The 27418-nt window shown below is 49.5% G+C and overlaps 2 protein-coding genes across 4 annotated transcripts in view; one reads left to right on the top strand and one right to left on the bottom strand.

Annotated features, from left to right (window-relative positions):
- ARHGEF7 (Rho guanine nucleotide exchange factor 7) overlaps positions 1 to 27418 on the bottom strand; it is a 125380-nt gene that overhangs the window by 28351 nt on the left and 69611 nt on the right. For all 3 annotated transcript variants that reach the window (XM_060079574.1, XM_060079573.1, XM_060079575.1), the window contains 4 exons: positions 22286 to 22374; positions 12609 to 12703; positions 12290 to 12385; positions 6668 to 6790 (listed from right to left, as the gene is read on the bottom strand). In XM_060079574.1, the coding sequence (XP_059935557.1) occupies positions 6668 to 6790; positions 12290 to 12385; positions 12609 to 12703; positions 22286 to 22374 (403 nt within the window). The remainder of the gene's footprint in view (positions 1 to 6667; positions 6791 to 12289; positions 12386 to 12608; positions 12704 to 22285; positions 22375 to 27418) is intronic.
- On the top strand, positions 3580 to 4176 carry LOC132477348 (peptidyl-prolyl cis-trans isomerase A-like). The gene is made up of 2 exons (XM_060079655.1): positions 3580 to 3683; positions 3751 to 4176. Exons 1-2 carry the CDS (start codon positions 3615 to 3617, stop codon positions 4174 to 4176), a joined length of 495 nt encoding a protein of 164 aa, XP_059935638.1. The 5' UTR covers positions 3580 to 3614.

The raw sequence follows: 27418 nt of genomic DNA, 5'->3' as shown, positions 1-27418 counted from the left end.
ATGACGTTTATAAAGGGTGGGAGGAAGCCAGCCTGTGCCCCTCACTGCTGCCGAGACGTGTCCCTCCGGACGCCGGGGGCGGAGGACACCTGGACTGCAGGCTGTGAGAAGAGGCGGCACCCACCCACTGGGAGGGCGGGACGACCTCGGGGTCCTGAAGAATCACTGAGCCCATCCCCCCCGGGGGCGGGTCAGCTGAACCCGCCTCACGCCTCACCTCCACCCCCAGCTGTACGTGGCCACCCGCCCAAGCTTCCTAGGACCAGCAGTCCCACTGAGGGCTCCTGGCAAAAAACGCGCAGTATTCAGGCTAAACCGTCTGAAACTGCTAGTTCAAAAGCGGTGAATACGAGAGGCTCCTACGGTACAACCTAGAGTGACTTTCTGTGGGAGGCGTGACGGCAGAGCTGGCGCTGGCACTGCCCACCTCTTACTCTCAACCCTGCACATCGATTCTGCTGACACATCCAAAGGGGAAGGTATCTGACTCGACTAAACCAACTCAGAAATAAAGGCTTCCAAATATCAGGCTGAAAACAAATTAATCAATCACTGGGAAATCAGCCTTATGTCTCTTAAGCAGTAAGACCTCTCTCGAAGACAGCTCCTATCTACACTGGGGCTCGTGACGACGTGGTGGCCTGAAGTCGGAGCACCGTCCTGGGCTGCGTAAGAAGGGTGACAGCATAGTTAACAGCACCTGCCATCTACCTACCTACCTACACATAGTTTTTTTTCAAAAATCAACCTTTTAAATAAATATACATACGCATTTAGGAGCTATTATCAAAATCAAAGCAAATTACAAAACGGGAAAATTTTCACAAAGTCCCCGTTGTAAAAACTCAGCATATACAGACACATTTTTCCCACTTCCATCAGAAGGAAGGCTTCATGACGACTTCCTTCCTGCGAGACAGCCTGCCACGGTGGTGCAATTTAAAATACTAAGCACAGAAGCGGCCCAACTACATCTACGGCTCTATGTGCACACGCGCTTTCCCAGGCAACACGACCCAACACCTCTGTGCACAGAACTCTGTGCTTTCGAAGAACGGCTTTCCCGGAAAACCACAGGGCTCGGCTTCCGAAGCCAGGCAGGCGATGCTCCGGGACCCTGCTGCGGGGGAGCCTGGCACTGGCACCGCTGTGCACGGTTCCATGCTCCGCCGTCACCCTGTCTTCCCCTCCCTGCAGGGCTGGCTCTTCCAAGCCTGACCCTCAGGGCTGCCTCCTGGCCCACCTCCCCAAGCTCGGGCAGAGGAGATGCACAGGCAGGAACGCGCGTCAGGGAGAGGGACAGAGAAAGGCGATGGCACCGGACACGCACTGTGCATCATCCCCGCCCACGCCACCCTGGGCCTGAGACAGGGGTCATCGTGCACGTCTGCAGACGGGAGCTGGCCGAGCCCAGGCGGGGCCCCCACCCACGCTCGGCCACTCCACGTCTCGCGCCCACCACGCCCGCCCTAGCCCTCACACATTTTCACTCGGAAACGTTCACCTCTTCATCCCTAACGTGTGAGCAGAGAGAAATGATGGCTTTATGGAGGAGAAATTTATATTTTACCAGCATTTCTCTGAGTGCTGAACAAATGATCGAGCACAGTCCCATAAAAATGAAGCTTAATGGTACTAACAGTACATTTCGACTCCTTTAAATATAATCCAGTTGGGGCCTTTTCTACCACAAGAAAAATCGTCAAAAAGTCTCTTCAGGCCATTTTTGATATTTCAGTATTATATGTGCAATTTCATAACCATAGTTATGGCAGACAATAATGAATAAAACTAAGCAAATTATCCTCATCACCCACCCACCCCCCAAAATTCCCCCCTACAACTAAAATTTTATGTGGAATTTTTGCAAAAGCAAAAGTAACTGAATATTCACATGACAGCCTTGCAATGCCAGATACGTGCACAGTTAAGAAAGGAAACAGAACTTTTTATATATCTTTATAGATCACTGTAATAGTTTTTTTTTTTAGTTTTATAAACAAATTTAGCACTACAATCAAACAAGACAAAACGGCTGGTTACAGCTTCTCTGACAAAACAAGGCTCTTTCAGCTTAATTTCTACTGATGCCGGCGATCCTTACACAGCATACCTCCCCCGTATTTACTGAAATGACACCATTGCCGGCAACACGGCAACCAGGGGAACACACAGAGAGCCATCAAGTAGCCCAGCAAAAAGCCACAATTAAAGTGCTGGAAAAAATGAAACCCGTAATTCACTCAAGCAGGCAGCCATGAGCCTATGAGGCTACTATCATATGATAATGCAAAAGGTACACATCACTTATAATTCAACAGAACTGGTGCTTCTTTTTTTTGCCATCCAAGGGCAGCTGAACTTCTTTTTTTTTAACATCTTTATTGGAGTATAATTGCGTTACAAATGGTGTGTGAGTTTCTGCTGTGTAACAAAGTGAATCAGCTATACGTATACATATATGCCCATATCCCCTCCCTCTTGAGCCTCCCTCCCACCCTCCCTACCCCACCCCTCTAGGTGGTCACAGAGCACCGAGCTGATCTCCCTGTGCTGTGCGGCTGCTTCCCACTAGCCATCTATTTTGCATTTGGGAGTGTATATATGTCCAAGCCTCTCTCTCACTTCATCCCGGCCTCCCCTTCACCCCGTGTCGCCCAGTCCATTCTCAACGTCTGAGTCTTTATTCCTCCCCTGCCAACTAGGTTCATCAGTACCACTTTTTAGATTCCATATATATGTGTGAGCATACGGTATTTTTCTCTTTCTGACTCACTTCACTCTGGACAGACTCTAGGTCCATCCACCTCACTAAAAAAAACTCAATTTCATTTCTTTTTATGGCTGAGTAATAGTCCATTGTATATATGTGCCACACCTTCTTTACCCATTCATCTGTCAGTGGGCACTTAGGTTGCTTCCATGTCCTGGCTACTGTAAATAGTGCTGCAGTGAACATTGTGGTACATGACCCTTATGAATTATGGTTTTCTCTGGGTATACGCCCAGTAGTGGGATTGCTGGGTCGTATGGTAGTTCTATTTTTAGTTTTTTAAGGAACCTCCATACTGTTCTCCACAGTGGCTGTATCAATTTACATTCCCACCAACAGTGCAAGAGGGTTCCCTTTTCTCCACACCCTCCCCAGCATTTATTGTTTCTAGATTTTTTGATGACGGCCATTCTGACTGGTGTGAGGTGATACTTCATTGTAGTTTTGATTTGCATTTCTCTAATACTTAGGGATGTTGAGCATCTTTTCATGTGCCTCTTGGCCATCTGTATGTCTTCTTTGGTGAAATGTCTATTTAGGTCTCCTGCCCATTTTTCAATTGGATTGTTTGTTTTTTTGATATTGAGCTCCATGAGCTGTTCATATATTTTGGAGATTAATCCTTTGTCCGTTGTTTCATTTGCAAATATTTCCTCCCATCCTGAGGGTTGTCTTTTCATCTTGTTTATGGTTTCCTTTGCTGTGCAAAAATCTTTTGAGTTTCATTAGGTCCCATTTGTTTATTTTTGTTTTTATTTCCGTTACCCCAGGAGGTGGGTCAAAAAGGATCTTGCTGGCTTTGCAGACGCCGCCACCCCAGAACCTTCCGCGCTGCCCAACCATGGTCAACCCTACCGTGTTCTTTGACATCACCATCAACGGCGAGCCCTTGGGCCGCGTCTCCTTCGAGGTAAGGGACCTGGAAACCAAGAAGTGACTGCTTGTCCAATCCATAAAGCTATGTTAACAGATTAGAGCTGTTTGCAGACAAAGTTCCAAAGACAGCAGAAAACTTTCGTGCTCTGAGCACTGGGGAGAAAGGCTTTGGTTATAAAGGCTCCTGCTTTCACAGAATAATTCCGGAATTTAGGTGCCAGGGTGGTGACTTCACACGCCATAATGGCACTGGTGGCAAGTCCACCTACGGGGAGAAATTTGATGATGAGAATTTCCTCCTGAAGCATACGGGTCCTGGCATCTTGTCCATGGCAAATGCTGGCCCCAACACAAACGGTTCCCAGTTTTTCATCTGCACTGCCAAGACTGAGTGGTTGGATGGCAAGCATGGGGTCTCTGGCAAGGTGAAAGGGGGCATGAATACTGTGGAAGCCATGGGGCGCTTTGGGTCCAGGAATGGCAAGGCCAGCGAGAAGATCACCGCTGCTGACTGTGGACAAATCTAGTAATAACTTTGACTTGTGTTTTATCTTAAAAAAAAAAAAAAGGACCCTGCTGTGATTTATGTCACAGAGTAGAACTGATGATTCTGTATATACATTTTCAAGATTCATACTCAGAATTCAAACTAACACAATGTAAGGATCATAAGACTGCAAATAAGACTTTAAAACTGCAAAACACTACGTTTAAATCAATGCTGAAAAAGTATATTGACATATATACACTAACATGTATAAAATAGATAATAAGAACCTGCTGTATAAAAAAATAGATTAAATTAAATTTAAAAAGAAAAAAGTATATTCAAGCAAAAAAAGAGATTTATCTACCCCTAAGTGTGGCGGCTTTTAAGACTACAGAAAACGTAGGGAAGCGGGAAAGAGGCTACAAGCTAGGGTCCCAGAATGGAAAGTGAAGGCCAACAGAGGCCACCAGTCCCCCGCGAGCCTCCTCTCAATCCCCCGACTTACGCTTCAGAAGCGGGGTCTGACCTGCGGGCGGAGCGGGCACCCTCGCCGCCCCGGGACCTCAGGAGGGCGCACAGGCAGCGCATCCTGCGGCCGCCACGCTCTCTCGCCGTCTCCGGGCTCACAGTCCCAGAGCCTGACCTCGGTCCACCCGCCTCCCGCTCCAGGACTCGCCACGTGGAGGAGGGCAGAGGTCCCCACTCGGAACCGCATCTGTATTCTCTCCCTGCTATTCTGGGAAAAAGCTCCACTGAGGTTTCAGCTACGACACAAGCAGTCATTAAAGTAATAGTACAGAAGAGAGGAAAACAGCACACGCTTGCGAGCATGCCCCTTGAACGTCTAAACATTTCAGGAACCTTCAACAGTCTGAACTGCTTTAAATGTCGCCTTAGGCACAGAGCCTCACATCCACCCTCTTTTCATACTTTCAACCCACCCCTAGGGGATCAACCCCTGACCAAAAAGAGGGAAGGAGAGAGCAAAATTAAAAAGGTGTGCAATTTTACCCTAACATTCTGTTTGCTGCTTATCTCCCCCATGGCTGTGTCAGCAATTCCTGAGGAATTTTCAGAGACACAAATGTAATCTCCGCATTTCACCGGTGTGGAAATTCCATTTAACTTGTCATTCCCAGGAGTGGATGCCGGAGCATGTAACTGCATCCATGCTTCACGGTTTAACGAGGAAGGTACATGCTAACAGTGCCCACACTCCCAGAAGCGTGAGGAAGAATCAGCCCCGAGGGGTTTTTCATCTCGGTGGTCACCGTGTATCCTAATCTCTCTTCTTTCCACCACCGTGTCAAAGACTGCTTGCTTCGCTGCAGGACTGGAAATGCTTTACTACAAACGGAGGTGCAGTATGTCAGCACACGGAGAAGCAGTAAACGCCCAGAGTCCAGATAAGATACTAAAGCAATTCGCACTTACTGAGCCTTCATCGTGCTCACTCAGTCCTGACAGTTTACATGTTCTGCTTCACGCCTACAGTACCCTATGGCCAGCGCTCTCAGAGAAGAGGGGTGACCTCCTAAGACCCATCTGCTTCAGAGCGGCAGTCAGGGCTCCAACCAGGTCTGAGGGACCCAGAGGCCCTGCCACCGGGCCCACACGACCCGGGCGCACTCGCGGGGACGCTATGCAGCAACCTCAGCTCGGTCTCCGCAATGCCTGCTCCCAGCACAGTGTCTAAGCTTTAAACCGAACTACTTAGGAGTAAGTTGAGGTGAAATATTTAAATCACAAGCACAGTGGCGTTTACCCTGATGCGACTAACACAATTTCTTCATTTACGGGTTAAACAATGATTGAACCGCTATTTACGGCTGAACTGCTGTTTTCAGAAGAAACCATAAATCTATCCTAAAACACTTATTAATACAAACGTGTGCCCTTCTGGGAGCAGAAACAGAGCCTCATCGCCCACTCTGTCTGCAGGCCGAGCCCGTGGTCCTCGCCGTTGCCCAGGGCACCCAGCCCTACTCCAGGACACAGGCACGGCCTTGTCTTACCAAACAAGCAGGAAATCAATCTGTCCATTGTTTCACTTGTTTCACCACTGCTTCGGGGTGAAAAGCTAAAGCGAACGGTCTCCAACTTAATGTTTTCCTAAGAAATCCAGGCCTCACTGTAAACGGACATTTAGTCCTACAGCAAATGCACTTCTGTCTCGCGTGGTCTGGTGTTTACGCGCTGAGAAACGTGATTCCAGCAGCCCGGACTCAGCCTGCAGCCACATTCCAGAACACTTACCAGCTCCTTCAACCCATTGTCCAAAGGGTCCGAGCTGAAGGGGAGACTTCAAAACCCATCCTTTTCTATTACAAAAGCACTAAGCAGGATTTCAAAGACTTCCAACCAGTATTTCTCAGGCACTGATTTCGAGGGTAATTAAAATTATCATCTTTGAATAAACGCATGAATGTTCACACTGCATTGCACATAATATCTGACAGAAACAAGCTGCTCCAGGGGGACCCCATGACGCCCCTCCCCGCTCGGGGAGGCAAATCCCGGAGACGCACCTGTGCTCCGTGAGGACGCTCACTGCAGACGGGTGGTTGGCACAATACGCAAGGTACAAGGTCTTCATCTGCGGCATCAGGTTTAGAAAGCAGCCTCCGACTCTCTGCTGAGCTTCCGGCATCCTGGAGAGGAAAGGCACAGGGGACCATCCTGAGTGCCACAGGCAGCGGTGAACGCGGGAACCATGCGGGAGGAGGGCCTGTGCACCACGCCACAGAGACGACACACACAAGTCCCAGACTGTATGTGCTCCGACCACGAGCCAGCGGGGGGAGAGACCTGCCTCGGAAGCCGCTCTGCCATAAAGCAGCCAACCAAGCCCGTCCTTTTCTCCAGCGTCCAGATGCCAGGACCTGTGCACAAGTCCAGGATTCCTTGGGCAGTGAGAAAAACAATGTCATGAAGCCTTCAATTGTGTGTAAAATAAGGAGATGTATAACATGTGGCTACTTGGTCGGTAAGGTTTTCTACTGAAGGAGCATCAAGACAGGCAGATGAGAAAACACAACAGCCCTCTTTCCCTTTGGGCAAAGGCTGGAGAGAGTCAGTGGTAGGCAGAGACACAAGCATGCCAACGGAACCTACAGCAATCATCATCATCATCATCATCATCACTGACGTGGGAAAAAGACTCGTCCAGAGCAGGAAAGGCACCTTAATCCTGGGGCAGGACGGGCCAGCTGTCAACAGCATTTCCATGACGCAGTGGCCTAACCCTGACCGGGTGTGGGCTTCTTATTGCGAGTTTCCCCGCTCAGTTCATTGATTCAGATCTGAAGCCAAAGTAAGTGGAGCATCTGCACTTTCAGCAGACTCTTCTCCGGTGTGAACTTAGCCCTAAGCGGGTTTTTAATAGCCTTCAGGGATTAGTCACAGTTCCCTGTATCTGCAGGAGAAATAGTCACTGACTCAACAAATTAACTTCAACCATTTATTCAGGCACTGCAAACAGATTAAAAACAGAGAAAGAAATGATCTCTACCTAAAAAGTGACTGCAGTCTTTTAGGGGAATACGAAACAAGTTCAAACTTAAACTGACTATAAGACAGAGATGATGTCTCCATTTTCTGAGTCACAAACGGCGGCAGCCCTCCGAGGAGGACAGCACACGCCCCCGGGAGAGGGAGAAAGACCAGCATCCTTTCCAAGTCACCGGGGACCAGGCACCACACACAGCCAAGAATGCCTTCCTCAAAGACACACTGAGACTACCTGCTTGCTACCAGGATCCAGACACCTAAGACACATCTATTGAGACTATTACACACGGACATTTGAGCAGGTGATGGTCATACTCAGACACAGTGAAACAGGAGGAGGCTGGCTTCTACAACAAGAAATCCAGCAGGGAACCCCGACTGCCCAGCTGAGGGGACTGAAAGCAACGGCAATGATGGGATGTCAGAATTTGGGCAACAAAGACAGAACACTGCTGGAGACAGGGCACAGGAAGACTAGAGATGCACTATCTAAATGATGAAGTTACTGCAACTGCATACACACGGCTCAGTGCTGGGCTATACACTGTCACGACGTCATTTCCCACCTGGTCCAACACCACAGCCCCGATGCACTCAAAGGAGAATGTAGTTAAAATCTAGGTCTAGGGATGTTCATTTCTTACATGTCCATGGATTATATATGGACAGTGACTTCACTATACAAGGTTTTTTCTCTTTTTCTTTTCTTTCCTTCCTTCCTTCTTCTTTCTTTCTTTTGACCTGTGGAGCCTTGGCCCTAGAGTTTTATGACCTCTCTCAGACCAGTTCTGCAGGAATTCACTACACGTGCCCCCCGTCAGTTTATAAAGCCCTCATAATCCATCAACTCGCCGGAAGGCACCAGCAGACGGAGCTCAGAAAGGTTACATGAGCGGTCCTAACGCGGAGCCCAGGTCTTGCGCCAACACGCCTCACACGTGACACGGTCTAGAGCACTGAAATAACGGGGCCTGCAGAATTCACAAAGATCAACAACACGGAATATGACTTAAGAACTGAAACACAGGATTTTCACTGTGGTTCTCTCTTGTGCTTCTAGAGGTGGTTTTTAGAGCGTGACGACGTGTAGGCAGGGCCCCCATTGGGGTGTGGAGGCCACAGGGCTGCTTGTCAGCCACATCCACCTGCAGCCTCCTGGTGGCCCAGCTCTGATAATGGGTACAGGGTCAGCAGTGGTCTGATAAGTATGGCTTTATCACTGATATGATGACAGGAGGGATGTTACTAATGGCCTGATAACAGGTGGTTGTTACCAATCAGTGGTCTGATAAGGGGGGTGCTATCCACCGAGGATCTGCTAACAGGTGAGGCGTCATCAATGGCCTGATCATAACAGGCGGTTGACACCAACAGTCCAGCCAATAGCCTCTGTAGCAGGAGGGGACAGCCAAGGGCCTTTCTCCTTCCCTAGAGTGAAAAGGAATGAATCCCAGGAAAAACCTGAGAAATCAGAACTGCTACCCCATTTTCCCCCAGAGCACATTTATTCCTGCTGGTAATGCTAGCTGGACAGAGAGGGGGTTCACAGTCCGGTAACCACCGATTTCCAAGGGGAGACGAAGACGAGCACGAGGGCACGGCTACGCGCTGGGTGAACCTCAGCATGCGGTTCGGCAGACAGCATCGAGAGAGATGTCTACACGAGTGGCCACCAGTACCCACTCGTAGGAGCCTCAGGGGCCGCCAGCAGCCCCCGGCAAGTCCTCTCCTGCTGAACCCCAAACCCTAAACGTGGACGACCCTCTTAAGGGTGCCAGAGCCCCGGGAAGGAGCAGCATCTGAGGCTCTGGCGGGAGGAGTCCCTTCCCACCGGCCAGCAGCTCTCTCGGGCTCCCCGCCCCGGGCCATCTGCCCGAGTCCCCGCACACGCCACTGGGCTGCCTCACTTTCTAAATTCCCTAGACTCTTAAGGTTCTAGTGCTGGACATGTGCTTTCAAATCACGTTTCTGTGGAATCTTGCAGTCTCAACAAGTAAGGAAATTATGGCAAGAGCTCCTCAGGGGCCTCCCAGGTGACAGCATGGCGGGCCAGGGGCGGAAGGTCAGTTTCTGGCGCTGAGTCCACCGTGGAGACTCCGCCACTGAGGTCAGAGGCGAGTCCCACGACCGGAATCACCTGGGTCAGTGTGCCATCAACCCCAAATCACCTCCACAGAAGCTCAAGTCCTGCGCTCTTCTCTTTAATAAGGATGGCCCAGGCAAAACCAGAAGTGTGCTCTGCAGCTGAGCCAGTCTGTTCTGCAAAGTTGAATATTATCTCTGGATCACCCATGCTTGCTATTATGTGGATGGTTCAAGAAAACAACTTTCAAACAAAATGAACTACATCCTCTAGTTCAACCTTGTATTTTGATAATAATCTATAACAAATACTATTTTACTGTGAAAATGTTACAGCAATGGTCCGTTATAAAAATGAATTTATTTATATCTTAAGATACGCTTTATAATTAACTTTTGAACAAAATCAATACACAATGTATATTTAACCAACAGCAATTACACTAAATGCTTATTTATTAAATATTTTCTTCTATAAGCTGAAGCCCTACAATATATGAGAACTGACGGGAACTCAGTCTACAATACACTAAAAAAGAGTCTGCAAGTAAACAAAGCGCAAATGTGCATGTAAAGAAACGCGGGGAGAGGGGCAGGCTGTGGCCGGGACTGACTGTGCCCACTGGGCTGAAGGAACCAGCGGGGTTTCCGTAAGAGGAGCAGCAGGAGGAAGTGGATCCAAACGGAGGGCACAGCAGGCAGGGCCGGGTGGGGGGTCACCTCTCGGCACCCCTTCTCCCCGCCCAGGGGGCGGCGGGCAATGACAGAGGCCGGCTTTCTGGGCGACGGCACAAGGCAGGGAAGGAGCGGGAGAGACGGGCGGGAGCCCATCGGGGACGGACCCCGTCAGATGCCACCGCTTGGGAGCTCATCTCCTCACTTAGCTCCCCGCCACGAGGCGGCCTGTACAAGCACCTTGAAGGCCAGTCTGTAAAACACAGCTGTGAAGCAACACGTGAGTAACCGGGCACCACCAGAAGCTCCTGAGCAGAGCTCGGACCAGAGGCTGGTGGAGAAATGGACACGCAGGGAGCCCCCTGGAGGTTGAGGCCTGGTCAGGAGTCCATGCAGGACGCAGGGAGGACGAGGCCGGCCTGAGCCAGGGCAGTGTCAGCACAAGGGCAGGGCAGATGCTCCCACAAGAAAGGGAACTCCTTTCAGGCCAGAAGAATGCTTGGAAAGAGAATACCTACAAGAGCTCTGGGTGTGGGGTGATCCGTGAGGGAGGGGGAACAGGACAACTAGCAAACCATGAACGAACGAATGAGCGAGCACACAGGTAAGTGATGAGACAGGCTGGACCACCCCCGGACAAGGGTGGCTGGCACGAGCTGCAGGGACCTCGGGACACGCTCGATCCTAGAAAACCCAACCACGGGGACATTCCGTCTAAAGTCACTTTTACAAAAGAGAAGTCAATCTTACTAACAGGAAGGGTTTCTAACTACTCTTTGGAAATCACCCTACAAGGTGCCCGAGGGCGGGGCAGCCCAGCCCTGCCCTGAGGCTCCCCTCCTGCCTCTCGGGCAGCCCATTCCCCCCTCGGGGCTCTCTCCCCCTCCAGAATCCTAACCCCACATTTGGGCTTGGCTCCCATTCCTGGCACAGAGCTCCTAAAACCCCTGTCATTTCCTGAGTGACAGGAGCATCTTCTGTTACCCATACCGCGCCCCTTTAACCACACCGGGGCTTGGGCTGATCCCCCAGACGGCTTCAGGATGGGGGGGGCCTGCCTGGGGAGCCCACCACGTGATTGGAGGGTGGGGACTTCAGCCCACCCCAGACCTCCACGGAGGGGAGAGGGGTCTGAGACTGGGAGGATCGCCAGCGGCCAATGATGTATTTAATCAATCTTGGCTCTGCAACGAGACTGCCGTAAAACCCCCAAACACCGGGGCCCCGGGGCTTCCGGGCTGCTGGACACATGAAGGTGCTGGGAGGGTGGTCCCCAGGGAGGGCATGGGAGCAATGTGGTCGCCCACAGGGTGGCACGTAAGGCACGAAGCCGTGCGCACCCCAGGCCCTGCTACACACCGTGCTCTCTCCCTCTTCGGGGTTCTTCACCCCTGCTTCCCCGACCCCGCTGGCCCCAAGCCAAAGAATCATCACCCAGGGGAAGCCTTTCTTCTTTTCCTGAATAGTCAGTAGACCCCCTCCTGTGAAAATAGTCTAAAACACAGCTTTTACTATAAAAGTTGATATACCCCAAAGATTCAAAATAACCTAGTTTCCAGCAACTTCCCTGGCGCAGTCAGTGGTTAAGACTTTGCCTTCCAATGCAGGGGGTGCAGGTTCAATCCCTGGTCAGGGAGCTAAGATCCCACATGCCTCGTGGCCAAAAAAAAAAAAAAAAAAAAACCCAAAACATAAAACAGAAGCAATATTGTAACAAATTCAATAAAGACATTAAAAATGGTCCACATCAAAAACAAAATAAAATAAAATAACCTAGTTTCCACCTTTAGAAATGTGAATTCTACAATTATGCTAAACCTGATCCTTTAAATACCATTTATATCAATCAATTTGAATTTTGCAATTTTTAGCATCTTACTTACTTGGTACATTCTTCTAAAGACTGTACAAGCATTTGCTGGAAAGAACATATTTCTTCTAGATTTCCCATTAAATATGAAGTGTTTGCTGAACTTAACCTGGAGCCGAGAAAACAACAGGAGAAATAAGTGAGCAGTTGTACTTATATTCCTCTCCTCTCCCAGCCCAGCACCCTATTAAAAGTCTAATAAACAAATTGCTCATGTCTATAGGAAACTGCTGCTAATTTTGTTCCAGTAGCTCAGCCTCTATTCTCTGAAAATACGAAGGAACAGCCAAGGTGGCGACTCTTTCACACTTGACAATTATCATCTAACTTACTTCTCAGTGGTCTGCAGTGGCCGTAGATAGGTTGAAAGCACAGTCTGAAGTTCTTTAGAATATTCATTTTCTGTTTCCAAAATATTCTGTAGCACCTACAACAAATGATGAATAAGTATTTTTTGACATTAAGATGTATATAAGCTTTGGCAAGTTCATCACCATTGTTCAATTCACATTGTTGCTTCTATGTAATACTAATCTGTTTAATATCATCAGTCACTCCCTGTGATTAACTACTAAATCCATGTAATGAACTGTTACCAAGGCTACACAACTGACTTCATCTCACCGCCAAGCACATCTGACACAGGTATATCTAGAATGAGGCCAGAATGAATTCATCATCAGATAAGTAATGCCGAGTCTGTTTAGAAAAAAAGAAGGAACCACTGATAATCGCAACAGCATGGATGCGTGGATGAATCTCTACAACACTGTGTTGTGCAAAAGAAGCCATTCACAACAAGGACACTCTGCACAGTCCATCTACAGTAAGTCCAAGAACAGGCAAAACTAACCTATGATGGCAGAAATCAAAAGGCGGGGGTGGGAGGAGGTGACAAAGGGGAAAGGGGTGTGAGATAAATTTCTGGAGTAATGGACAAGTTCTACATCATGGTTTGGGTAGCTGTGACGCAGATACATATACCTATCAAAGCTCACTGACCTGTATCCTTACAATCTATGCATTTTGACCTATGGAAAGTATATCAACTAAAAAAACCATGAAGTTTACCCTTTAGACGGCGTCTAGTAAATCTCAGTCCATTTCTGGGAACCTCAGACCTTCATTAGAGAAGATGATCATCTCAGATCATCCTATACACATTAAAAATTAAAGGTCTATCAGTGTAAAGCAACCTTTATATAGCCACTATTGTATTTAAAGATAGGAGGATAATTATAAATCAACCTTAACATAAAAATGTTTCCTGATACCCTATAGCAAATATAGCCAAAATCAGTTAACAACTCCTAAAAACATAAACACAAGTACAAAACAGGTGAACTAAAACACGTGCCCCTTTCCATCAGCAATCGCCAAGAGCAAATCTCCTCCCTGGGCAGGGCGGGATGGCTCCGGGTCTGCAGGTGGAGCCTGATGGGAGCCCAGGTGTGAAGGTGGCCTTCTACTAATTCCCAATGCACACTACACTCTGGGCACAGAGCAAGGTGCCCTACCCATAGTATCTCCAATCCTCGCAAAAACCTTCCTTTTACAGAGGAAAAGGGTAAAAGCAGAGAGAGGTTAAGGAACTTATCCAGAGCCAGAATGTGAGCCTTCAGCTGACCCTGCACTGCCCCGCACTGCCTTCTCCAGCCACAGGCTAAGGGCTCCAGTGGAAGCAAGTAAGATCCCTTCCTCAGCTATGGTTTCCATCCCACTCTGTTAGAGTGCCAGCATCTCCTTCAATCAGAAAATCATACTATGTATATCTTCTGAGGATCTACTGTATGCGTTAAAAAGTGCTGTCCGTCTTCCAAAACTGATACATCATCCTAAATTAATCCTGCAAAAGAAATTATACAGAATAAAGATAGCAAACACGCTCGGTTTTCTCCCACGATTTTTGATAATCAAAATGTAAGTCTAAACGTTTAAGAAAAAAAGTAATCATTAAGCTAGATTTAGATTTCAACATTAATACAAGCATCACGGGTTATTATTCTGCTCACTGCTGTTTTCTGCATTCTCGAGGAGAGGACGGTCATTCATGAGTCAATGCAACCCTGATTAGATAACTCACATACTACACTATGTAAGATGAAGAGAATCAGGCTCTTTCACTGTGACTCTCAGCTCTGGTTTCGCCTCTGAATGGACCTATTCACAGATGCCTGGTGGAGCGGGCGGAGGGGGAGGGGTTTCTCCAGGAGACCCTCCCTTTGTGGGGAAATGTGGGTGCTGATCTTACAGTTACAACGCCTCCCCTCAAAGAAATACTCAGTTGGACCCAAGGGTCAAAAGACTGGAGAACAGAGAGAACAGTGTGGGCCTGCCACTGCATCACCAGAGCATACACTTTAATCCACATCTTATCCTGCAAAATGACGTGAAGCAAGCCAAGCATAATGAGTCCCTGAGCTAAAAAAAAAAAAACCTAAAATTTAAATCTGTCACAGGTGCCTAAGACAAAAAGCCCTTTTTTAATGTGAAAATGAACACTAAACTATGATTTCGTGTCTCAATTACAACTGTCAGGAACTATTAGCACCACCGCTTAGGACCTGCTCGGAAACCTCTACACCTATTTTCTGAAACAGAAGAACAGCTCCTGTGCGACGGAAGAGGAAAAGCCCTGCATGACAACATCAGGAGCACGGGCACGAGGAGAAGGAAACGGCATTTCTCCAATCGCAGCATTCAGCAGAGCAAGCGGACGCAAAAGCTTCCCAGAGAACGCACCAGAAGCAATGTCAAAGAAAAGACTGCATCGACTATGACAGGTACGTTGGTAAATTTCAACTACTAGTTGTAAACACGATCTTCAAGTAAGTGCTCCAGTCAAGCTCTATAGTAATCCCACCCATGCCATCCAAGTTACACTTAGCTTTTCACAAACACTCGACCAAGACTTGCTAAGTGAGTCATGCTGGCGCTGACCATCCACCCTGCCAGAAGGCCACATGTCCCTCCCCAAGGTCAGCGGCACGTCTGTGTGCTCCAGCCATCACCTGTCTCCCCTTTCTTGACTTCTGCATGCTCTGGCTGCTGCAGGACCCCATGAGACCTCACAGCCCGGCTGCCACAGCTCCATCACACAAAGGCTGGTCCAGAGAACGCAAGCAGCTTTCACAGGAAGAGCAGCCTTTGCTCGGCACCGGCACCGTGAGGAAGAGCCGGGCTGAGCCCAGCCGACACAAGCTCTCCCCGAGGCGGGAGGCGCGGAGAGCCCAGTCGGGTCAAACAATGGTGCCACACAGGAGGACGACATTGGGCAAGCCACACAGACAATCCCTGAACTGTCAGCCGTTGCAGCAAAGCAAAACAAAGGACCGACTCATTACCCCGCAGACCACAGAAACTCACTTCATTATTGCCAGCGAAGGAGCACAGAGCAGTGCTCATTTTACAAATGAGTCACAACCTCCACTGCAAATTTTGGTAGCTGCCATGTGTTCTATTTTATGTGTCATTGATAGTCCTTTAAAAATAAATAACTGATTTATGTGTACGAGAAAAAACAGTAACATTAAGTCATCTGATCCAGATACAACAAAAGATTATCATCACAAACTAAAACCCAATTTCAAAACCATGAGCCTGGCTCAGAAACACAGTAGGAGACAGTCAAGAACAGCACAGCTATTCCTACCCCTCTCCCACCCCCCGAACTAGCCTGCTGAACCACAAGGAAAAATAACCATCGCACGTTTCCTTTCAGCCTGGTCTATTTAAACTGTATGTTAGGGGTTAAAGTTTCAGAAAGTAGGAGAGGACTTGAGCGGCTCACAGCTACCCGCCCCGAGGGGAAGGAGAGGGAGGAAGGAGAGGGAAGAAGGAGAGGCAGGGGAGGAAGCGGTGCCTGCAGCCCCGCAGAGCCAGAGGCATGAGGACAGGCGGGAGCCCCCTCCCCACCCCCACTGGCATTTCTCCGTGTTCTTAGCACTTCACAACCTTAACTCACAGAAAGAGTCTGGGGGGCGGGGCACGCAAAATGTGTATGTTCCTGTGCCTTTTAGAAGGAGTTATGTTATTTCAGTATTGCTAAACTTGGGAATTCATGAGGTCTTGGGAAGTATTTCTTCCGAATGCTGAAGGTTTACTACGCAACAGCTCCAGCAGAAGCTGCAGGGCCGCTGTGGCCTGTGTCAGCCAGGGGCCAGCAGACGCGGGCGTGAGTCCCAGCTCTGCCGGGTCTTCACCAAAGGGCTCTTCCTGGTCTGGGACAGATACTCAGAGTCCACTCCCTGACTTCAGGCGCGGAAGTCCTCCTTGGAGCTCCGTCACGTGACTCCATCCTTCAAAAAGGGACTAGTTCCCAAGACGGCCTTTCCCACGACTGAACAGCTCAGCTCTTCCCTCATTCACAGGCCAAGCCTCAGCTGCTACTCTACCCAGCTCCTGCTACCAGCGGGAAATCTCCATCTATGTAAAACAAGGAAATTACATAAGAACAGTGGGAGCAGAATTTGTCAAAGATGCCAGCAGGCCCCTCACCGTCGGTATGAATGTGGGTGGGATACGGGAGAGGAGGGCGCAGGGAGCTGAGCTGCCCTGTCCCGGGTGAGAGCCATAACGGGCCGGAGCCTCGTACGGGCCCCGGGCGGAGACGCCAGACGTCAGGACTGAGAAGCAGTCTTGGCTAAGGTGGGCGAGGTAAAGGGACCATAAAGGATAAAAGAAGCCAAAGCAGTGCTTGGGGTCAGTGTGGCTCTAGGCCAACCTCCGGCCACCAGGCAGAGGCTCCAGGCAACTCCAGGAGCCAAGGGGACGGATGGGCGCAGATTCGCTCTGGAGTACCAGAAAGGTCCGTGGAGGTTTCTTACAGCATTTTATGAAAGATGCACACCTATTCTGAACATTTATTAAAACTATTGATTGCTGCCTATTATATCTGCAATCTTTCAAAGACAAAGCTACCTTTTGCCTTTTCATTGTACTCCGGGGAGTGGAAGCAAACAATGCCTCATTTGCTGTCCATAGATAAGGAGCACTGATATAACCCCGGAAAATAAAGCCACGGTGCGTCACTGGACACGGAAGGCCATAAGGACCCATATCTTCCCAGACGGACATATTTAAGGAACCTCGTTCTCTACTGGTGACTGAGGAAACTCCTCATCCCCTGAAAGAGGTGTCGAAAGACCGTTCACTCCCTCTGGGGGTGGACACCCAGCTTCTACAAGAGAAGGACTTTCTCTGATCTCCACCAGGAAAGGTGTCTGCTACCCGGCCGTAGGTGCAGTTAATTTCTTTCATTGTCAAATCCATCAAGCTCAGGCAGGTCACAAACATGTTCCCTTTAATTATACGGTCCTGTCACCCTTGACTACGGCTCTCCCAGGTAATTAATCCTCAAATGGGATGCTTGTTGGCAAATGGATCGGTGGCCTCAATGAGGCCTAATGCCCCAAATGCTTCTAAACACTCTTCCTAATAACCATGAAAACCTCTTAAGGGCCAACATTTCACCAGGCACCTTAAGGCCAACCGCTAATCCTCACAACACTACAAGGCCAAGGCCAGCATTTCCAACGTCTTTTTACAAACACATGACTGTGCGAACAGCTGGGCGGCGTCTGCCAGGCCAGCCCCCCGAGAGGGCGCCCAAACACTACACACAAAGCTGGAGCACCCCTCCCCCAAGAACCTAAAGAAGGGCTCTCCGGACCATTCAGTGACCTAAGCCTGAAGACAGAGTGACCTCAAACACTTTCACATTAGAAAACAAAGTCAACAGTGCTGGCTGGCTTTGTCACAAAAACTAATCAACTCTTTACTTAAAGCAAAGCTATGGGTTTTTTCTTCCATCGTGACTCTCCATGTCTGAGGCCCGGACTCCCCCACCTGAGGTCTCTAACGTCCTGCTGACATTTCCAGCACAGTCTGGGCTCTGGTGCCAAAGTAATCCTCCAGACATCTCTATTACTTGCATTATCAGGTAATGAAATTCTGCCACATTCTCTGGCACACTTCCTTCTACTTTCAGTGACAACATTTTTACATAATTAAATCACATTACCTATGTCATTTTATATTCTGTTTATTGCGCCTAAAATGAATATTTGACATTTTTTAAAGCTTCATGTGCATTTTTAAGAATCATAAATGGATGTACTGCTGGTGTTTTAACCATTCTGGTACTGCTACATATTTAGGGTGCTTGCAACTTATTGTTGTAACAAAGCATCCTATGAAAACACGCTTGCACGAGCATCTCTGAATACCTTTCAGGTAATTTTTCTGGGGTGGATTTCAAGAAGTAGAATTACCACATTAAAGGGCTTCAGTGTTTTCAGAATTCCATAAACAGCTGCCATATTACTTTTGAGAAACAGCCCCTGGTCTGCACGTGAGGAACGTGGAAGCCGTCCCTCCACACTAACAACAAGTAAAAAGCTGAACAGACTGAAAATCGACAGCTCTTCTCGAGTCCGTAAGGGGAGGGGACACAAGGCTACTGCCCCCGAGATGTCGCACTGCCTGGAGCAGAGACGCTGGGGTGGGAAGACCTGGGCTGTAGTTGATGACCTGCTAGAGGCTCAGTGCAGACCAGCCTGAGTTATAAACCCTGGGGGGACACAGTCACGGGGGACCCCCGCCCCCAGTATCGGGAAATTTACCTCTAGGAGCTCAACCAGGTGCCCAAAGTAAATATCAGAGAAAAGTCGACAATCTGGATGATTCCAGCTATAAGGCAGTAAGAAGATCGGTGGTTGCCAGGGGTAGGGGTTAGGGTGGGGAGGAAAGAAGCTGCAAAGCACAGAGGATTTTTAGGGCAGTGACATACTCGGCATTATAATGATGAATACACGCATGCACAGAGAGTGAACGTTACAGTAAACTGGGGAGTCCGGATGAGCGTGTGTGTCCGTGCACGTCCATCCTCGGCGAACAATGTCCCATCTGGTGAGTGACGCTGGTAATGAGGCAGGCTGTGCGTGTGCGTGTGTGTGTGTGCGTGTGTGCGTGTGCGTGTGGCGGGGTGGGAGGAAGAGGGTACGTGGGTAGTCTAGCTCCCTCTCAAGTCTACCGTCAATTTAAAACTGCCCTAAAATAATAAAAGTCCTGTTTAACAAAGTGTCCAAAGAACTAAAGAAAACTATGCTTAAAGAATTTTTTTACAGTATGAGAACAATGACTCAAATACAGTCTGTATTGAACTATAAAAATAGTCAAATGGAAACTACAAATTGAAAGGTAGGGGCTCAAGATCAGATCTGAGCTAGCAAAAACAGTAATTAGCAAACACAAAAAACTCCCTAGAACAGAAGGGAAGAATGAAGAAAAATGAACAGCACCTCAGAGACCTGCAGAAGGCCAGTGTGTCTGCCAACACGTGCACGGGGTGTGGGCGGGGCGGGGGGCGTCCCGGAAGGGGAGGAGAGAGAGGTGACGGACGGCCCGTCAGGACAGCCATAAGTCACCAGGAGCCACTTCCTGCTCCCCAGTCTTGACCATCACATGACGGCGGAGCTTCCTCGCGGCCTCCTGACCTCCGCGTGTTTGTGTCTCCACCTGGAATGCTCTCCTGTGCTCCCCACTGACCCCAAGTGGAGACCTAAATCCTTCACAGATCATCAGCCCACACTGGTCTCACCTCCTAGAGAGCGTTCTTATCTCTCAGTGGGTTAAAAATATCTGGACTTCTGCAGTTTTCTGTGAGAACAAAACTACACAAGGAAGTGTGAAAAGTTTAACACATTATCTGTTCTATTTGTTCTGCGTGTCATACTGTGTCCCACATTTTACTTTTCTGTATAGTTTATAAATATGGAATCCAGGAGAGCTGACACTGACTCCTGGCTTCGTCACTAACCAGTCCTGTTCACTGCAAAGTGAGAGTGCTAAATGCCGAAAGATGATTCCCGCGAGCTCTATATGTCGATGTCCGTCACGACCGCAATTTTAACATGCGCCGTTCGCTCATATAGCTCTATGTAAACAACCGTTTGGATGTGATTCTGAAGCCAAGGCGTTTCCCCATCATCCAGAATGAAAGAGTTGGCTGACTCAAAGACAACAGCACATGTGACACAAGGGCTCTTCTCCCTGTAAAAGCGCAGTTAAAGAAGGAAATCTAAAACAGCACTGGTTACGTTTCAGTCTGGATACACGATGCCGAAGAAAACAACCCACCAGGGTTTCCAGAAAAGCACGGCTGCCTAGTTTTACAAAACACCCAGTGGAAGCAGCATTCCCGGAAACCAGCGCAGTGCCGCTGGCACCAGTTCGCACGGCACCGACCGTTTTCCTCTGATACAATTATCTGGACAGACACTAGTGCAAGATGAGGATCTCCCTCTCCGGAACGCCACTGTGGATTAAGAGTGCGCGGCTCGCTGCAGACTCCCCCAGAAAAGAAAGCCACGTCTCACATAAGGACGCACGAAGAAAAGGCAGCTCCGTAAGCTGAACGTTTTCCTCCTAACAAACCCTGAAGCAGCACGGGACACCACACGTAACACATTCCACGGACTAAAGAGCAGGTATGTGGGCAGAGCCACGTCCCAGGAACAAACCCCGAACAGAAAAGAGTCGAATGAGGAGGGTTTGGAGAGCCGAGCTCGGCCAGGCAAGGCAGGTGCCCTGAGCCCTCGGGACGCAGGTGGGCTCTGCCAGCGGGGGTCGGAGTCCAGGTGAGGCCGGTGAAGAGCGCTAACGAGAACGGGGACAGACCAGCGAGACGGTGGAGAGATTCAAGGGAAGGAGGTGACCAGCACGAGGAGAGGGGAGGCCACGGGCCACCAGGGGTGCGCTCAGCGGCCTGGCGCACGGAGACCGGGCAGCAGAAGAGGTACAGAAGTGAAGTCCTGCAAAGAGGAAGCCACGTATCGGGGGCAGGAGGTGAGAGGAAACACCGACGGGGAGGGGCTCCTGCCGTTCTCTTCCCCGCTGTGTCAGCAACGCCTTTAGCAGGGCCTGGCAGAGCGACCCCTGACAAATCCTTAAGAAATGAACGAGGGTCCCCAAGGCCAACTTGCGCTGCAAGGTTTGGGGGCAAACGCGTCAGAGAGAGCCGAGCGCGCAGCCCCAGATCACTGGTTCAGGTGTGCACGACTCTCCACCATCTCCTCATAAAAGCACCGGAGATGAAACGCTCACGGTGAAAGGGCTGCTGCCAGGAAACACTCAGCGGCTGCTATTTTACTTCAAATCCTGAAAGGTCTCGTGACTCAGATTTATAGCCCCGATCAAGAAAATAAAAAAGATTGGGAGTGGGGAAAGAAATAACTAAACAAGTGCACACTGCCCACAGAATTCAAAACATAGCAGTGTTTAGAAAGTTCACCCTGCTGGCTTATCACACCAGGTAGATATACACCGGCAATGTAAAATTTACCCAAATCGAGACTATCATTTCCCATTTCCAGCAGATGGAACGGTTCAGGAAAAAGGAGGTTTGGATTAGCTATTAGATTTAATGTCACAGGTACTTTTTAAGCTCACAAACTGCTCAAGTTTCAAAATGCAGCAAATTTTAGGATTCTGAAACCCTTGTCTTCACTATGTACAACGTCTAGACACTCTCCTCTAATTTCATGCTATTTGATATATATACACATATCAATCCCAGGAAAGACTACGTTAACATATAAAATAAACTAGAAACTGTACTGATCTGGAAAGCTGACGATCTACTCCAAATGTAAGTATAATGGCATTTGATGCACATAAAACCTGTAAATCACATTATGCACCTTTTTAAAACCCCACTGTTGAAGATCTGTAACCGTCTGGGGAAATAATCACAATAGCCAGTTATGCAATAAGAACAGGGTACTATTCCACACATTAATACAAAAGTATAAGAATATTAAAGAAATACACAGAGGTCAGAAGGAAACAGAGCAGAACATTAACGGTGGTGGCATCTGTGTGGCGGACGACACGTGATTTCTATATCCTTCCACCCTCTCTAGGCAGTTTACCCACGTTCTACACTGCTCAGTTTTAGAGACATTCAAAACAACAAGTTATTCTTCAAAAATGTTTTGCGATTACTCACCACGTTATAATAGCTTTTGTTAATGGCAGTCGTATCAAATCCTTTGGGAGGGCTCTTCAAGGCTCCAGACTTGGGTGACACGGGCTTTTCTGAAATAAAGACGTAGGGCAGGTTTACGGCTCCACCCCAGAGAGGACCACGCGCGGCAGCCCCGCACGGCCCCAGCTTCCGGGCCCAACGGAGCCCCAGCCCGACGGGCGGCGGGACAGAAGCCTGTGCGGCCAGCAGGCCTCCAGCCCCACCTCCGCCGCACGGTCGGCTCCCTGAGCTCGGAGGCCTCCACACCCGTGCCTCCAGCCCGTCCTCCCAGCCCAGGCTGAAAATCTGACAGATTAGGCACCATTGCTGTCAACAAACAAAAAAGAACTGATCTATAAGCTACACATGCAGCTCAGGCGTGCGGTGCGGGTGAATTACTAGGCCCACAGCATCAGAGACAACGTTGGCAGACGCGGAGCAATATTAAGGCATCAAGACCCACAGGCTGGACCGTATCTGGAGGTATCCAGGTCCCTCAGCACGCAGACGTCCCTCTAAACAAGGGCCACAGACAAAGAAGGAAAGCCACCCACGCAGGGCAACAAGAGAAAACCACACTGCCTTAGGAGCCTCCACACCAGGGACGACAAGGAAAGCGGTCACGGTGACTGCAAGGATCCAAGTACTGAATGTTACATGGCTTTCATCCAACTCCATTCAAGAGAGATTTATTCAGAATAGGTACTGAAGAAGCGCTTGCCAACTGATTCCTTGGCACTCTGTGTGTGTGTGTGTGTGTGTGTCTGTCTGTCTGTCTGTCTGTCCGTCTGTCTGTCACTGAGGTTCTGTGGGGTGCGTCTATCACTGGTTCTCCAAGGCTACTGAGGCTGGACATCAGAGTGGGGCTGGTGGGGAAGAAAGGAGAAACTGTGATGAGCACTGCCTGGGGGCCTCGGTCTGTTCAACCCCCTTCCTCCCTCGCCTCCTCTGCAGGGTCTGGCTGTACACATGGCTGCCGGGGCCCCTCCGGCGTGTTAGGTAAAAGGATGCTGAGCACACCTGTCCAGAATCTCTCTCTTTAGGAAGCATTTCCCTCTCACCCCAAACACCCCTGAGCTCCGGGTCCCTAATTCCAACTGCTCAATATCTCCATTATCTTCTCAGCAACAGAAACCCCCAAAATGCCCAAAGCAAAGTGCACTGTCTTTAGTTGTGGGTCCCCCTCCTCCTATGGAGCTGTTTACCTAAATCTTCTCTCAATGCCTCACTGTAAGGGCTTTCCAAACAGCTGAAAATAACGAACAAAACAGAAGGTGTTATTCCTAGTTGAAAGAATTCTCTCTGCCCATGGGATGGAAGCAGAACTCCACAGAAAATAAACTACTTCTAAACCATGGAAATACAAGGAGGAAAACCAATCTAGTCTAGCTAATACACTTTGCTTCCCAATATTGTATCTGCAGCTAAGCAGTTAACTGCAGAAGAAAAAACTACGATGTTTCCATCCGAAGAAAAAAATGCCTTTTCATCTTTAAAATCTGCAATTTGGGGGAAGCGTATGCAACAATAGCAAAGGGAGGCGGCTGAAGCCTAAATTACCGCCCCAGGGGTCATAAACAGCACATGGAGGAAGACACACAGCAACACGGGCGCAAAGCAAGGTTAGTTCATAAGAATGACTTGCATCTGCGTGAAATTTTTTAAAAGCAAATAACTTGCCAACTGCCTCATTTTACTTAAACTTAAGACGTACCTCACAACATCACGGCTAATAAAATTCAGTCGATTTACTATGAGAACTACAAGGAAGAAGCTCTTTCAAAAGCAAGCTTCAATCTTCTAATATTCTGTAAAAATAAGGGACAGGCAGAAGAGACCCAGAGAAATCAAGGTTTAAGTCCAAAGAGGTTGTCTTTTCTCCCTCAGAAAAAGAAAGCACACAATGTGCTGGTCGCTAAACGGAAACATCTGGGCTGGGAGGCGTCATGAACACACGCCCAAAGCCTTGGGTCCAGAGGTTCAATGAGCTGTCACTCAAAGGAGCCTCCAACACGCCCTCTGCAGAAGGTGCAACTGCCGCCGTGCCACCTGCATGCCACCTGTGTGCCACCTGCGGGAGACCCGGGAGGGCAGCGCTGGCCAACACTCCAGGCCCAGGCTCCAGGGACAGTCATCCATGGTGGCAGGGCGAGCAGAAGCGCAGGACCCCTGCGAGCCTCGGGTGGCCTGTAGCGCCTCCACCAGAGAAAACTTTGAAGTTTCAGTGCAACATAACAGAGGCCGAGTCATGGCCACGCGTAACAGAGGAAAATGCACAGGAAACATATTAGAAAATACTCAGCCTTCCCAGTACCCTAAGAAAAACAAGACATTGTTCTGACCCATCCAACGGCTAAAATAGATTCCACTCGCTGGGACGAGGTGGGGGAGCCAGGAAGACAGCACAGCGCCCCTTCCAGGGCCGACGGATGCAGCACGTGCCCCCCTTTCTCGCAATAAATGTTAAAAAACGCCGATAACAACAGAAGCTAAACACAGATGTGCTAAAAGAAGAGGGGGATGGGGACCACCCCCACCAGGTGCCAGAAGTAAAGGAGGCCACAAAGCACTGGCAGTGGTGGGGGTTGCCCCGGGGCTGGGCTGCCGCCAGCGCTGCTACAGGATGGCCCGTCCCACCGGGTGGAGCTCTGGTGACCCGCACGGCTAACAAAAGAAAGCCTAGAGACTTCTGTCCGCCGGCCAGAGGAGCAGCTAGGAAGTGTGCTGGCCACTCAGGGATGGGGGACAGCCTGTGAGAAACCAAACCAAGCCTGACCCCGCCAGGCGTGCAATCCAAGGCCACACCATCTCCTGCAGGACCACCAGGATTTGCCAAGGGCAAGAAAGCTCTCTGGGAGCCCTGAGGAAGCCAGCGTCAGCCGTCTCTGTAGGTACTTCTGCAACCCAGGGTACAGAGGGACCCAATGAACAACCATCCATCAAAGAGCAATCCATAAAATAAAGCACAAGCTCATGAAGAATGAACCACCAAGAGAGTGTAAACAGAAAACATACGAGGGAACCAGTCCCCGAGATGCAGAAATTAACAGGATAATCTAGGAGGCTGTGCAGCAAATGTGCTTAAAATGCCTGGAAAGAAATTGGGACCATAATGAATTAAAAAGGCATCATGAAAATGAAGAACATCTGGAAAAGAATGAAACAACTTCTAGAAATGAATACGATGGTCACTAAAACAAAAATCTTGATGGACAGGTAAACAGGGCAGTGAGGAGGGAACTGGGAAGGGAAAGATCTGAGGAACGGACTCCAGGTGAGTGTGGTCCAGTGAAGCAAAGAAACGGAAGTATGAAAGGCGGATTAAAAGCCACGGAGGGTAAAATCTAACCAGATATTCAGGAGACAACAGAGCAAATGAGCAGGCAGCGTTTCTTTCCAGAAACGGCAAGTTCTCGCGTCCTGGGCCAGGGCAGCACGGCAGCCCTATGCAGTCACCCCTCCACCCCCGGGGCGCGGCCCTGGCGCTGGCGATGCTTCCAGAGGCAAAGGCAGTCAAACCCCGGCCACCTCAGGACCCAGCTCTCATGGGCTTTTCTTCCACCTCTTTCTGGAAGAGTAAGGGCTCCCTCATTTCCCTCTGCCTCCTGTCCGAAGGTTTCACAGCCCTGTTTTCTGCGCTGGTGGCGGCCCTCCCGTCAGGCTGTGCGCACTGACCCCATGGGCGACGCTCGGCCCTGAGGACAACTCCAACTCTGGCTCCCGCTTCTGAGTCCCCACTATTTGTCACCCGGCCCGGAAACCATTCTCCCACCCCCGGCCAGGCACTCGCTTCGCTCCCCAGGGGTTAAGCCCCACAGTCACTGGCTTCTGTGCTGCCAGTTTCCTCAACCCTGTACTCCTTCCTCTTGGCTTTCAACTGCTGAGCGTCTTCCTGGTTCAGTTAGCGATAATCTGTCCTTGTGGACTCTCCTGAACCTCGGTCTGAGCCTCTGTTACAGAAATCTCCCAGTGTGCACAGGAGTGGGGAGAACCCCACACACGTGTGCCCCTGCGGAGCCGGCACAGGTACCAGCCCCTGGTTGCTCTCACACCCCCTTCCCTCCCGGGAGCCTCAGAGCAAAGCCCATCAACGCTTCTGCGTCCACCCTAGTTGGAGGGATCTCCTCTTTAATTAAAATCCTAACATCAGGCACTTACCACCTGACAAATTTGTGATAACTCATTAATATTATCTGATGCAAGTCCATATTCAGATTTCCCGGTCGGTCACAACATGACTTTTGTCGTTGGCTTATCTGAATTAGGAAAAAAATAAGACCGACACCGTGCATGGGGGCTGCTCTACCCTAAGCCTTCTTTAGCCTCTCAAAGCCCCTCCTCTCTCTACTTAACGCCAGCAGGGAGCACAGGGCACCGTCCCCTTCCCCAGCACCCATGCTACCCAATTTTCTATTCAGGGGACCTCAGGTAGGCTTCCTGATTTATGGGTAGACATTTTGTTGTTTTTTCACTGTTTTTCCCCCAGTTCCCACAACAGTGGCCACTCAAGTAAATATCTGTTGAATGGACGTTGGCCGTGATTTCAGAACCGAGTGCAATCGTTAACAACCTTGGAGAATGAAAAACAGAATGCAAAGGTGGAAAAGGTCAAGGGTAAGTCCTCGTGTTACAAAGTGGGGCACCAAGAGATGCCTGTCAATGTCCATGGACATGAAATAAAGGATATTAGTTAGCATCCCTGAAAAAGGGAACCACCAGGAGAGGGCCAGGGAGGACAAGAAGTCAGAGGGAACGGCTGCAGAACACAAAAAGGCAGAGAAGTCCCCACATAGGAAGGGGCTGCGTGGAGAAGGCAGCCCGTGGCGGGGGCCAGCGTCGCCCAGGGGCGAGGCCGGGAGGTGGGGAGGGGGGAGCAAGCGACCTCTGCTCGTCACCACGTCGGCTCTCCTGCCCCACGTGCTCTGTTTGCACGTGCCTGATTACTTTTAACATCATATTTCACAAATGAAACTTCTTTAAAAAAGAGCATCTCTATTACTGAAGACCACGGACCCTGACCCCAAACTGCTACAGGACAGCTGACCCATGGGCGTGTCCTTGAACCAGTGGGTGTTCATCACGGCCACTGGGACGCGGCCACGCTCACAGAAGACG

The sequence above is a fragment of the Mesoplodon densirostris genome, chromosome 17 (genome assembly GCF_025265405.1).
Source record: "Mesoplodon densirostris isolate mMesDen1 chromosome 17, mMesDen1 primary haplotype, whole genome shotgun sequence".
NCBI classification, from domain to species: Eukaryota; Metazoa; Chordata; class Mammalia; order Artiodactyla; family Ziphiidae; genus Mesoplodon; species Mesoplodon densirostris.
Note: the sequence above shows the minus strand (reverse complement) of the source record. Positions and strands in the feature narration are given on the sequence as shown.